We start from the raw sequence: 14,657 nt of genomic DNA, 5'->3' as shown, positions 1-14,657 counted from the left end.
CTATCATAAAATTAAAGGTATCCTATATGCAAAACATATTCTTTGTAGCTCTCACACAATAATTACACGGTTAATATCTTAACTGTATTTATTAAATTCTACCCCCTCTTTTTTTTCTCTGAAATGCGTACTGGACACGAAATCCACTGACAAGAAGTGAAGGTGATGAAGTCTTTAACAGGACCAACACATAGAGCAGAGCAGTAAAGGAGCATGGCTCCCCAGTGCTACCTCCCACTCCTTCCATTTACTATGAATGGACATCTGTTGCCTTCTTGTTTTTCAGTAGAAGTTTAAAGCTTTTATTGTAATTTTTCTAGTGAATGCTCTGCTCTTGATGGAAAATTTGAATTCTGTCAAGGGGAAAGGTAAGTTCCTAAACCCTAAAACATTCAAGTTTCAGCAAAACAGGAAGTATTTATGTGTCTTCCAGGAGCTGGAGCTTTCTCTAGGATCACTGTGCACTTCATCATCCTTAGGACACTGTGGTTCATGCGTCACCTAAAGGCAACCAGGCTATAATTCAGGACATGTAAGTTCCTATAGGAAAATGAGAATATAAGGCATATATTCCCATGGAGGAACCATGATGACAACTCAGCACCAAAGTATTTGATTTGCAGTGGGCATGTTTCAGATTTTTTTTTTTTTCCACACAAAACAAAAACATTGTATTTTCATTTTTATATTCCTGCAATTTAGGAGCATGGCTACAGGGACTGTGTTCTATCTTAGTTTCAATTAGGTTTTGGTAACTCAGGGCTCGAGCTATTACCTTATAGATGTCCAGGAATCCACACTGATGGTCAAACCGCGTGTAGAGTTCATTCAGCATGCTGATGACCTGCATGGGAGTACACTGGGCACAGATGGCAGTGAAGCCAACAATGTCCGAGAAGAGCATGGTGACATCATCAAACTTCCTGGCCTGAACCTGCTGCCCCTGCCACAACTGCTGAGCCACTTCTTCAGGGAAAATAGAAATAAGGAGATCTACTGTTTTCTTTTTCTCCTCTTCCAGGGCTTGGTGTGTGCATTCTAGCGTTGCCTTCAGCTTATCCATTCTTTTTTTCAAGCCATCCTGGGCCTTTGCTTGCTCCCCAACCAATATGACATCTCGAGTAGCATCATGGATCGGTATGTCTGAAAGATGGAGGCCTCGTCCCATCAGTTCATCCAGCTTGTCCACACAGGGGGAACCCAGGAACAAAATTGAATTTGATTCTGGCACATGAATCATTTGTCCTTTAATTTCCATCACCTGCAAAATAGAGTTCAGAAAAGGAAAAATTAGCTCATAGATGTGGAACTCCATTCTACTTTCCCCATCTTTCCTGTTCAGCTAAAATGACAAACATGAACTGTAGCTTTTTAAACAGAAACCTCTTGCACTCATCTTTCACGTAATGAGACACACATAGTCTACCCACCAAGGTGAGTCAGAAAATAGCCTATATTGACACTAAAGTATTCCCATATCAGCTGTTGGATTCTGTTTCAATCCAATTAAATAAGAAAGCAACCACAGTAACATATTTCTCAGAATTATGTGTAAATAATGTTTTTGAACTTTGCTCCTGGAATGTATCTGACCTTAAAAGAGAATTCCAGAGTAACTCCTTCTCTCTTACTTACCGATACACCACAAAAAGCACAAAATTAAAGGGAAATGACAACTATCTAAAAGCAGGTTAGTGAAATGGTAAAGTAGCTTCCATTCTTTTTCAGCAAAACAACTACTAAGGTAAATCTGGCCATACTATAGGGGACTCAGTTAAGAACAGGTGTGAGAAAGGACTCCATATAATAATGAATGGTATGGAAAAAGCATACCAGTGCTCCTATTTCCTCTTTGCCTTCTCATACATGCAGCAGAGTTGAAGGCTGACATTCTGTTAGTCTGCACATTTCTTGGTGAAACAGATTAAACTAATCTGGATTTGCAGAACAGAAAGAACACTAGGAAAGGAATAGCATGTGGTTCGTCACACGGAGTTATAGATTTTGCATTTGCCTATTAAATGGCTAGATGTGAGTGCTGTCCAGTGCTTGATACCAATGAAGCCCTGCCTTGCTACTTCTTGCTCCATGGTGGCAGTCGAGCACAAAACTACCAGACTGGCATGGACATTGAAAACCAATTGTAATGATGTATTTGACATTTGGGGCTACATACAATCTTATTTTTATTAAGTTACTTGAGTGACACAAAAGTAACTGTCAAATACTGCAAAGGGACATTGCTCACCTGGACATAGTACTTAAAAAAAAAAAAAAAAAAAAAAAAGAAATGAACAGAAAACTAAGATGAACATATGTTGTTTAAACAAAAGGCAACTGAATCAGATAAACTGTACCTCTTTGTAAGTACAGCTTTTGCCACGGTCTCTGTCATGAAAAACAATCATCCTTAATGTTTTCACTCCAGGACTGCACAAAGACCAGGGCAATATTGTGCTAGGTGATCTAAAAAAAACCCCACAGTCTTAACCCAGTGATGTCATAGTCAAAACAGGGACAACACACAAACCTTGTGCATCTAAGGACAATGTTAGGCACCATAATGCCTTAAATCTCTATTTTTCTATTCCACACAATCCATTAAAATAAAAAGGTCTCCTCCAGCCACTCTTTCTTTCATCGTGTGGGTATTCCCTCACTCTCACATGATTCACTTTATCATTAATCCTCCTTCCATCTATAATCCTTCCACATGAAATAGGAAAACTTCAATCAGAGAATCCAGAAGTGTCTGTAAGAATGATGTGATTTAAGAGTCCAGAGGCCTGGAAGCTCCTGCTGTGCTAACAGCTACCCCTGCATGGTCCTTTCCATATCTGAGGGAGATGTTGGGAAGCTCCTGTTTCTATCAGGTATTTCTTGCATCTGGTAATATGCTTCACTGCATATCCTACTATCAACATGGGGACTGAGCCTATACTGTCTCCATTCCCCTTTGCCTTTGTACCTCACCCTGCTAGCAACCTAACAGATGTAACTACTGATGTTAGTCTGGGAACTCAGCAGATGAAAGTAATTAAAATTGTCATTTTTCCTAATTTATGTTGCTGCACACCTTCTAACATTTACATTTCTAAGCCTTGTTTCCTCAGGTCTGTTCTGGGACAGCCATCTCTGTGAGAAAGCTAGTCAGCTGTCTGGATGGGCAGATTTAATGCTCCAAGACTAATTGTTCTTTTTAATTTTGAAAACATATGGCTCCCTGCTCAAAACATAAGGGAAATTGGTGCTTTCTTCAGGCGTGCAGCCTCATGCTTTCAAAGGGCACATATGAAATTGTTTTAACTCTGAAGAACAAGTTGCCAAATGTGAAATACATGGTATGACGTTTCTAAATTCTCTTCTTATTTTGTTCCCCTTTGCCAGGAAGTTTTTCTGCTGTCTGTTCCGAGGACTTCACTCGTGCAAAATAAATGTATCTCAAATTATCACTTCTCTCTTCCACCTACAGGTGAAAATAGGTGTCAGCTCAGGAGGGAAGAGTGTGAGCTCAGACCCTGGCTGAGCCAGTCTGGCCTGGGGATGGGCTGCTTGTCAGCAAGGCAAGGCACCTGGCTTGGGGCCATGTTTCTTCTGTCAACCTGCTGTGAGACTAGAAGAAAATTAATGCATCCCTCTGTGCTTCTGCTTCGACTTCATCAATTTGAGGTGTTAAACTCTTTGATGTTATCTCTGTCCATGTGAATATATTGTGCCAACCTTCCCCAAGTGGATTCTTCTCAGGAAACACAGATCGAGGGAATAACATACTAAGTAGGCATCCTGGAGTCCTTTGCTCTGCTTCTGGGTAACCCCAGGCAAATTACCAACTCAGAGTGCTTATCTGGCCTCTTAATAATGATATTTGCCACCCTGTAACACACTTTGAGACTTAATGTGTGAGAAGCAATAGAAGACAGACAATCCTGTAAAACACCTAACTAACAATAACCTATTCTTCTGCCCAAGTGAGCTGTGCCCATGCTTCAACAAGGCTGAGGATTTCTAGAGTAGTTTTTAAAAACTTCTGCAGATGTTTTCCCTATTCAACTGCTTAGTTTCTTAAAAGTGTCAAAGGTTCAGTGTTATTTTGGCTTTATTCTCTGAATATTATTATGATTTGCTCTGCTTAGCAGGAATTGCTGATGTTTCCTATCAGTCCTTTCATGTTACATTAGTGATTCTGACATCCTGCTCTTGATGACAAAGCAGGCTTTCTGTAGCAAACGGCCTGCTACACTCTTCAAGGTGCCAAATCAAGGAACTGGGCAGCAGGAGCAGAGCTGCCCCAGCTTGTCTGGAGAGAAACACTCAAGTCTTGTGAAACACAACAGTAGAGAAGAGCTAAGACTACATCACTCTTAGTTTTTCCAAAGCCCCTTCCTTTCCAAAGAAGTTTCTGAGATGATTCAGGCTCTTTCTAGAGGACTTCAGTCTGCAATGGTGATCCAGCGTAACCTCCATCCCTCTTCTTTGGACTCACTCTCTTGCTTCTTATAACCCTCTCTATAGTATAACGAAATTAAATGGGACATCAGATTTGCCTGAAGCTTGCCACAGCAAGTCACACTTGTGGGCACCTTCCCAGAGTTATGACTGCTTTACACTTGCATGGTAAGGCAATCAGGATTACAACATCTTTCTTGTAAGCAGGGGAAGACTGAAACATTTCTGTCACCAGCTGTATTTCATTACTGCTACATTTCATTGCTTTCCTGTCACTTTAATTATATTGTCCCTAAATAAAATAATTTCACTGCTTTCAGAGGACATTATCCTGATCTACGGTGGTGTAAGAGAACATTTTGAAATGAGCAATTACACATCATATTTTGTGGGATTACATTGCTGTGAATGATGGTGCAGCCTAAGTAGCTCTAGGATGAAACCCAAAAACCCTGTTGCTGAATTTTACTTTCACTGCAAGCCCCCTGCAAAGCAAGAGCAGCAATCAGAAGAGGCTCTGCTTCTTGGGAGCTCTTTCAAGCCTCTCTCACCAAAGACCCATCCAGGGAACACTGACAGACTCTAAAGCTGCTGTTTGAGAACGTGAGACAGTCTCCTACTGTGCTGTACACCAACAGCTACTTCATTAGGTACACAATAGCCAACGTTCTGCATGCTCTGGACACAGGCCACCCTAGGATTAAGTATGGATCAAAAGCTTGTGAATCAAGTGCCAGCTCCACTGCCTGGTCTTTGAGGAAAAGCATGGGGAAAAGCCTCATTTGCTGCACTGATGGAAGACAATACTTCTCTGCACAAAGACAGGCATTTTGGAATAGTGAGAGAAGATGTACACACCTTCTGGGAAATGTTAAGGGAAATATGAGATGGTATTTTTAAGATAGAATTGGGGGTTAAAAAATATAATTTTCTTTGTAATTGGCTAGGCCATGTATCCTGCAGCCTCTGCAACCCACGAATTTTAATGAAGCTTCTATTCTGACTTTGACTAGTACATAATCCCTCCCAAACTGTGATTATAGCCTTTTTTATTTAGGGTTTCTTACTGGCAGTAGTTTAGGAAACTTACAGTGCTAGATCACACTTTTGTAAACATTTACACACAAGTGCTTGACTTCATAAAGTGAGGAAATTCAATGAGAATAAATAGAGCTGCTTTTTTAACAGGCCCATAATTATTTAGAGGATGGGAAGACTCAGGGGAAATCAGCTTATGACAAATCAGCCTGGATACCATCAATAAAACAACATAAACTCAGGAAAAGAAAAAAAAAAAAAAAGCATCACTGTACACTGGTGATGAGAGTATAGGGTGACTTCTAGAAAGGAGAGCCAGCTGCAAGCCTAAATTTTAAAATAGCTGGATTCACTTCTCTGAATGTCCTGTAGGATACATGGCAGGGTCTCAGGGACATTTACATCAAGATATTCCAAAGTTTTTAATCAACTAGGGGCTATGGGGATTTTGTGAGCACAGGACAAGGCAACAGCACACTTCCACAAAAAAAATGTAATGACTCTGCTTGTTATGTTTCCAGGTGACATATCTAGATGGGCTGCAAGTATAATGCACAGCATTGAAATTAAAAAACAAACAAACAAACAAACCCTCCTGTTCTTCTCCAATTATAAAGAAATGGAGAAATGGGCTAAAACCAGAATCCAAAACAATGGCAATGAATATGCTAACACAGAAATAATCAAATGCAAAAAATACAGGCATGCTAACAGTTCCTAAGAAGATGGCCCGGAGCCTACAGAGTGGAAAAGATGAATGTAGGTCAATAAGTCATGCTATCATTAAGAAAGGAAACAGTATACAGGACTATGTAAGCAAGAATATAGCTTGCAAAACACAGGAAGTAATCCTTACGCTATGCCCACCAATATTCAGGCCCCAGATGGACAAATCTGTTCCTATTTCATATAACAAAGAGGTGGATCACTTGGAGAGTTTGGTGAAGATAAATGAATGTGATGAATGGTCTAGAAAATATGACCAGAAAGAAAAATTTGAAAAAGCATGACGGTTTACACCAAACAAGAAAAATCTCAGGGTGGGGATATGAAACTCTTCAATTACTCTAAGAACTGATGCAAAGAGGTCAGACTGTTGTGCAAATCCACTGGAAAAAGCTTCGCAGAGCAGGACCTAGGGACCTGGTGGACACCAAGTTAAACATGAGCCAAATATGGGCCCTTGAGTCAAAGACTAACAGAACTGTGGGCTCCATTAGGAGGGGTGGTGCAGCAGGTCAAGGGAGTTATCTTTCCCCTCTGCTCAGCACTGGTGAGACACACCTGGAGTACCGTGTCCAGTGCTGGGCTACTCAGTGGAAGAAAGATGTGAACGTGCAGGATAGTATCCAGCAAAGGGCAACATGGATGACTAAGGGACTAGGGCATCTGTCCCATGAGGAAAGCCTGAGAAAGTTAGGACTGTTCAGAGATGAGAAGGCTCAGGAGTATCTTATCAATGTACATGAATACCTGAAGGAAGGGTGCAAAGATTATGGAGTGAGGTTCTTTTCAATGGTGCCAGGTGACTGGACAAGAGTCAATTCAGCAAAATGAGACACAAAGTAAGTTCCCTTTGAACATCAAGTAACGCTTTTTTTACAGATGGAGATGGAACACTGACACAGGTTGCCCAGGGAGGCTGTGGGGTCTCCATGCTTGGAGACATTCAAAAGCCACCTGGACAAAGTCCTAGGCAACTGGCTCTACGTGGCCCTGCTTGAGCAGGGGGTTGAACCAGATGACCTGCAGAGTTCCCTTCCAACCTCAACCTTCTGTGACTGTGACATAAAGAAAAAGCAAAAGGCTCAAACTGTAAAAAATTAGTTTCATGTGGGATAGACTTTTATTCATAGGGACAGTGAGAATGGCAACATCAAGTGGTGAGGAGCTGAACTCTCCATTACTAGAGATTTTTAAGACCTGTCAGAGGTGATCAATCTTGCTGTGAAGCAGGATGAACCAGTGACTTAACAGAAATCTAGATGGGAACAGGATGGAGAGAGATAGGAATAAAGTAGTCAGTGTTTGCTCAGCACAACTCAGAGTCTGCTCAGGTTATTGTAAAAGTATAACTCTCAGCATTTGCTTACAAGTTTGAATTTCCAGCTCAATGCATTCTCAAAAGAACATTATTCCACACAGCAGTGCAGTGATTGTCACAAGTTTCTGGTTATTTATAGAAATCCCTGGGGTGTTACATCATGTGCAACAGTCTCCAGACCAAAAGTGACCAATTTTAACATGTTCTGTATGTTGCAGATACCTTGCAAACACAGAATGGCAGCATGAATATTGCAGGAAACCAACCTTTAAGAAATCCAAGACTTTGGTGGGAACGCATTCATGGTCTATAACATAAAAGAGAGAATGATAATAAGAGAATCATTAAAGTCCTTCAGTTGTAAGCTTGGGCCTCCAAAGTGATTTCTTGTTATCAAAAGAGGAGATTAAAAGCAAATAAATTAGGGTTAGATAGGACCTTCTCCATGTGACACATGGGTATGCATGGCAAGCCAAAGCATTGCAGCAGATGTAAGTAAATGTGAAAGGGCCACAGGTAATGAAGATGGCTCTGTCCTTTCACACATTAATCTGTCAAAGCAAATAGATAAACAAAAGGAAATGGTGGATTACACCTGAAATGATCACAACAATTTACAATTTCTCCTTTCTTGCTTCAAGACACAGAAATTGCTTTTAAGATGGTACTCCAGACTACTCTTTCAGTAAGTCCAAGATAAATATAGCTCTGAGGTATAAAAGTAATGGGAAAATGATTCCTTCAAAGGAAGCTTTTTCTTCAGGAGTTAGCAAAGAGCCACAACTCAACCCTTGTGTGCCTGAGTCAGTTCCCCCGCAGATGCTCCCCAGCAGAGGAGCGGTGGAACTCAGCAGACGGGCAGAGCAGGCTGACACGGTGCTGGTGCCAGGCTGCAAGGCATGGAGGAACAAAAGACAGTTGCTTAAACAAGATGAAGAACCTCACTGGTATTCCCAAGGTAATTTCAAAAATCCCTTTTAAAATTAACACACCGAGATTAGATTGGATTTTTTTTTTTTTTCCCCCATGAACCTTCACATACTTAAAAATGATCTGTCAGGCTCCTGAAGGCACTGTTGGCCTGACTGCCCCTGCCTAGTCCCCGAGGTCTCCCCCAGCCCTGCCCACAGCCCAGGACCCCAGGTCAGTCCCCTGGACTGTGGTTCCTTGCCTCAGCAATGCTGCAGTAGGACTGATCTCCAGCCTGCTCAGCCTTTCCCCACTGACCATAGGCCCTTTTGGCTGGGCCCATCCATGGGACTGGCACCAGGGAGATGCCAATGCCCAGTGCTGGGGCTGCCCTGCTCCTGGCTTGGGCAGCTGAGACAGGTCCCGGGTCCCCCTGGGGTCACCTACAGCTCTGGGCACTCTTTGGCTCTTGCCAACACTTATGACAGCACCTCAAAAAAAAATTTATTTAACATGCCTGTCAGAGTTCAAGGGGCATCTGGATGACACTCGTAGTCATCTGGTTTAGATTTGGCTGGCCCTGTGAGAAGGATGGATTTGGACACAATAATCCTTATGGGTCCCTTCCATCTCAAGATATTCTATGATTCTATGTTTTTTCTTTCACTGTAGAATCTATTTAATCCCTTAAGACTGTTTTCAGACCTCACACACTTCAATCAGGGTGGTAGATTTTCAGGTATCGGCAAGACATCTCTCTGCTGCTTACAGGATACCCTGTGCAGACCCACAGCTATCCTTACCTTACTGCAGCAACACAGAGTCACAAATCTGCAGCATCGGGGTTAGAAAAAATCTGTGTGTATTGGTCAGGAGCAGAGCAGTGAAAACAATTTTGGGGGAGATGCACATTTGGTTAGCCTAATATCTTCCTCGCTGATGCTCTGATTAGATTACTTCTGGCAATTGGATGGACCTGGTGTGGCTCTTCATGGGTGGTGGTGTTTAGAAACTAGGATTTCTGCTTTCAGAGCAGTACACAACACCTGAAGTTAAGGACCATGGGAGCCTCATCAGCTTCTCAGTGATATTTCTGTTCTTTACATAAACTTTAAAATAGGCAGGAGGATTAACTGCTCTGAGAAGCTGCAGATTTGGGGAACATTCTGGCTTATGGGATATTTTGGCATTTTTTCATTTAACTTTGAGTCAGCCAAGAGCCTTTTCGAAAAAACTCCTGAAAACCAGATGCCCTGCTGCTTGACAAGAACTGTGAGAATGGTGGTAGCAATAAATACTGGTACTCCACACAGGAGGTCCCCAAGCCACACACTTATGTTAGTTTTGCATGTCAATGAAAGCAAAATGCATTTTTTTGTTTGATTGCAACAAATCAATCAAAGCGTAAGGGAAACTTCCCATATTTAATATTCTCTCTATGCTTATGAAAGACAACTGGAAGAGAATTACCTTACATTTCCAGTGAATGCAGATATGTTAAACACCACTTCTTACTTAAGTCTTTATTGGGAAAAAGAAATGTGTTATTTTTTGTTGCTTTTTTCTTTCCATTTTAAAAAAGGGTTGGAGAATCAGAAAATAAGAAAGTAACATATGAGAAAGTCATTAAAGCTTTCTGAGAAGTTGGTTCTTCAGTTCAGATCTCCATCAACCTGATGAAGCAGTGAGATGAAGAGTGACACAAAAGCGCATTCAGTTTGCCAACTTCACAGAGGTAAAAATCATGCTTGTTACAATTAAGTTACCTGAAATAATTATGCCAAATTAATAGGTATAGTCCCTAATACAATACTTGTCATGTCTTTTTCTGCACCTGCTTATATTTTAAGAACATTCATGCGCATTATCATTTATAATATCATTTATAATAGTTATTCCCTGACTTCCAAAGGTTTCTTTCGTGCATAACACTTAAAAGTTATTTAGTCAAAAGAAAATCTTTTAAATTCTGTAGCAAAATTATGAGCCTCAAAGCAACATATTTTGCTTTTGCTGGGGTGGGAGCAGAAGGAATAAAGAATCTGTGAAAAAAAAAAATTAAAAAATTTTAAAAAATGTGGTTTTAATTCTTGATTCCTGGAAAGAATGTGAAGAGCCCACAGCTCCTGTCCCAAAAGCATAACTGAGGGTTTCTGCCACCACCTGGCCCCCAGCTACATGGTTATTTGTGTGGGTAAGATCAACACACATAATGGCAAGTCTTTGCCTTTTCACTGGCTTTAATAGTGCCCAAGGCTGATCCTCACCACATTAGCCTTTACATAGGCAACTGAACATGTTGAATTAGAAGCAAGAAATTCCACTTCTGCACAGAAGATAACAAACCATCATTAACTACATTCTTCTGCTTAAATGCTTCTTTGAGACCTTGTCTCTCTTCTTTTTTGGAAATTCTCATACAAAACAGCATAATGACCAGCACCCGGAGCAAGGTAATGCTCAGCACATTCCACCCAATTCTCAAAAAATCAAAGCATCTGCAGGGAAATCTTGTTATGACATGTCTAATACAAATTAATAAGAATAAGATTGCCTTTGAGTTATGATAATTTGTTAACACTAACATGCAATTTTATTTTTACCTTTTGTTTACATCACTCAAACCTAGCATCAAAGAGGTTTCAATTCTTATAGATGTATATTCACCCTGTTCCATTACATCATATTTGTTTTCGGTGCAGCTGCCACACAGCAGTGTGCAGTCATGCCGAAGCTAGAAAGAGTATCAGGAGGTAAAACTCCCCTGGAGACCCTGCTCTGAAATGGGCCCTTTATTGCTCTATGCTGTGCAAATACACTAAGTCACAGATTTGCTTTTCTACTGAGCTTATGCTGTGACATCCTGGACACTCAGGGTACTGACACAAGTGACATCACCAGGACTACGTATCTAGTTAACAATAAATGCTATATACATTTACATTATCAAATCTGTTATTACCTCATGCCTGTAAAACCTTTATAATTGATGAATATTATTTGTGAGTTTGTTAAAGACAGATTTTTTTTTTTTTTTTCATTTTTATCAATGCCAACCAAGCAAGATCACAGAGGAATGTGCCATTACATTGAAAGCAGTGGAAAGGCTCCCGTTTTCCACAGTATTGTCACTTTTTGGATTAGTTTCTAGTGTTTTAACTGTTAGATTTGTGCAAGTGCACAAATCAGTCTTGCACCTATTCCTTCCACTAGCAGTATTCAGCTCCTAGCAGAAGCTTCTCCTTTCAACATGATCCATCCCAGCTGCCTGAGACAGCAGAAAGGCCTGCTATCAGAAAGTACTCTTAGGCATTCTGTAGTATTTTTTTTTCTCAGATCCAGGTTAGTTTGTTTCTTTGTGGAAGTTTTCTTTATCAAAATGCAATGAAACAGTTAAATGAGAATATATGTTTATACATGAGAACAGCAGGCAAAGAGCAGCCTTCCCCTTTGATCTGTGCAGAACAGATATATATAGCAACCATTAGAAGATGTGACATTTCATCACCAAACTAGATATCTTGAAATTCCTGTGATTAAAGGATCTCTTAGCCCATTCACTAACTATCTTGCAGACATTTTTCTCCTTTAGGACTCAAAGGCTCAAACTTTTTCCGTATTTCATCTTAAGTATATAAATCTGCTGTAAATTCCTGTCAGCACCTCACTAAGGAAACTGATTAGATGTAGAGTCCTCTGTTGGTATTTTTACTTTGTTTTCTCTTTATTACCCCATACATCAAGTACTTCTGTAGCTTTGATAAAACTCTATCACTGGAATTTGATATTGAGATGAATCAATTCTGATCACTTGGTGCAATATAAATTTTCAGAACACCAGGAGAAGAAATGTCTTCTTTTCCCAATCCAGTCATACTTAAGTTAGATATAATTAGAAAGAGCCATTCTACCTCTCACAGAAGTCATTGTAAATGTATCCAGCTGGTTTTAGTGGGAACTCTACTAGGCCTTTAAAATTAAATCTTCTGTATTTGTTTTAAAAAGGTTGAATTTATTTCAACACGTTCAACAAAATATGTAGCAGCATTAGATCTATAATCTGTAGCTTGCTATTAGCTACAATATTTGACATGTACCAGTAAAAGACAATCTTCACACAGAGTCTCCTACAGGCCATGTTAAAGTTCCCCTGGATTCAGGAAGAATATATTGGCTTGGTTTAATAGTCCCAGGTTAAAGGTGTAATTTTTAACAAATTCCACAGTTTATTTATTTGACAACACATCAAGAAATGAAAAGCAAACACAACCAGTAAAATACCTTTAACTTAATTACAGATAGAGCATATAGAGAGTGTAAGAGGGAACATTTCTCTGTGTTAAAATATGCTGAGCTTCCATTCTCTTCACTGTTAATGATTCACTTTTCCTTGAAATGGTAACAAAGGAAATTAAAAGAATTAGGTGGAAGGTGATATTTTAAAACCAAAACATGGTCTTTGTTACCTTGATTGTTCTAGCACAAATTGAAGAAAGTACTTAAAGGAAGTTGCTTCAGTGATCCAAGCTGACAAGAAGAGAGAAATATGCCCTTGTCCCCAAGGTCTTAGCTGCTCAGCATCGCTGCCTAGGGGGCACAAAAGCCTCGTGGGAGGTTGGCAGGGTGGGGCAGGTGGGATGGTAGGTGCAAATGGAGGGTCCCTGCTACAACAGAAGTGACCAGTCTAGAAATGTTGAGAACTGCTGCCTTAGGAAGCTCTCCACGCAGCTTACAGATTTCTGTCCTTGGATACCTTAGGGGAGGTTTGGTCGGCAGACCACGAGCCAGTCCAGTTCCAGAAATCACAGGGCTGCCCTAGCACATTGCTCTGCCTTGGCTGAAGCATCCTGCTGAGAAGCAGAAAATATTTGCTCAGGCACAGCATGACGCTAACATAGCTACCTTGCTTTTGGATCAGGGCCAGCTTTCCCATGAGAGGCTGAGAGACTGAGTGGAGCTAATGAAAAGCTGTCTGTACACACATCAACAGGACCAACTTCATCCAACCTATGCAAATACTGACCTGCAGCTACTCTGGAGTTGTGAATTCCCTAAAGGGCAGAGCACTTGATGAGCCTGCCAATTTTCAGCATTTTTACTCCTATGATTCTTTGCGTATTAAAGCCTTTAAGCCTCAAATCCCAATTTCAAAAGTCAGTTTTAAGAATAAGATCTAGATGCCTTTCAAAATTTCACGGTTTGTATCTCTGTTCCCTTTGGAAGACTCAGAAGCACTCTCCTTCTCATTCATGACTCCTGAGTCCCTCACACTATTGACTGGGATGTCTTTAAACAGTTTATAGAGTGTTTTGTTGTAAACATACAAAAAAAAAAAAAGCACATAAACCAAATAACACATTATAACAAGATCCTTTTGAGTCTACATGTGTGAAGAATTGGAAAGGAATTTCTTCAGGGGCTAAAGTGATCCTGTCACTGCTGATAGCAGGACACTGATTATATTACTGCTCCACATCCAGCAGCCTGGTTTCATATCACATCTCAACAGAGGCCATTAAACCCGACTAACAGTACTCCATGATGATGGAAATAGCAACCCGTGTGCTATATTTCCAAAGGCACTGGGACATGGGCTAGCCAAGGAGGGGCTTTGACAAAAATTTTCCTGACTTATCCAACCTAGAGGCAGCGCTATTGCTGCAAATGGAAGAGACTGATGAGCCTCCCACTCACCACCTTATTTGAATTTGACACCAGATCCAAGTGTGGTTTTGTAGAAATAGAGACCCCTAACACTGTCCTTAGCTGTAATTCAGCAGTGAGTGTTTTACAGTGTCATTGGCAAGCTTCCCCCAAGGGCTGTCCCCTCTTCTTCTCAGTTCCTGATGGGGTTATTCAGACCCTGCCTGACCTTGGTCACAGGAGCAAGAGGGCTCCTTGATGCTCTTCCTTCAATAGCTCCTGAAATAAAAAGGACCCTGCCTAGACTTGATAAGGAAAAAGTTCCATGAGAAGAGCCTAAAAGAAAACAGACTCTTCATGGAAATAAGTTTACCTTAGTTTTTCCACTTTTCACCTGGACATCTGCAGCCTTTTGTCGTGAAGATTCACTATAAAGCTAAGTTTTATTAAGCCTCTGTAGTACTCTACTTCCTTTGGCATACGTGTTTTCATTAGTTGCACTGCAGTTTCATTATTTATTTGGGCTTTGCTTTACATGGTCCAGATATTGCTAGAATACTTTAGCACACTGTAATAT

At 40.6% G+C, this 14,657-nt stretch overlaps 1 protein-coding gene across 1 annotated transcript in view; it reads right to left on the bottom strand.

The window, feature by feature from the left end:
* Window positions 1-775: 775 nt before the first annotated feature.
* Window positions 776-14,657, bottom strand: part of GUCY1A2 (guanylate cyclase 1, soluble, alpha 2) — a gene marked incomplete at both ends in the record, with an annotated part of 73,463 nt that continues 59,581 nt past the window's right edge. Inside the window, one exon of the mRNA XM_008946363.1 lies at window positions 776-1,261. Coding sequence (XP_008944611.1) covers window positions 776-1,261 — 486 coding nt within the window. The remainder of the gene's footprint in view (window positions 1,262-14,657) is intronic.

This window comes from Merops nubicus, unplaced genomic scaffold, assembly GCF_000691845.1.
Source record: "Merops nubicus isolate BGI_N331 unplaced genomic scaffold, ASM69184v1 scaffold5618, whole genome shotgun sequence".
Classification (NCBI taxonomy): Eukaryota; Metazoa; Chordata; class Aves; order Coraciiformes; family Meropidae; genus Merops; species Merops nubicus.
The sequence above is the reverse complement of the archived record's forward strand: the minus strand, read 5'-3'. Positions and strand labels throughout refer to the sequence as shown.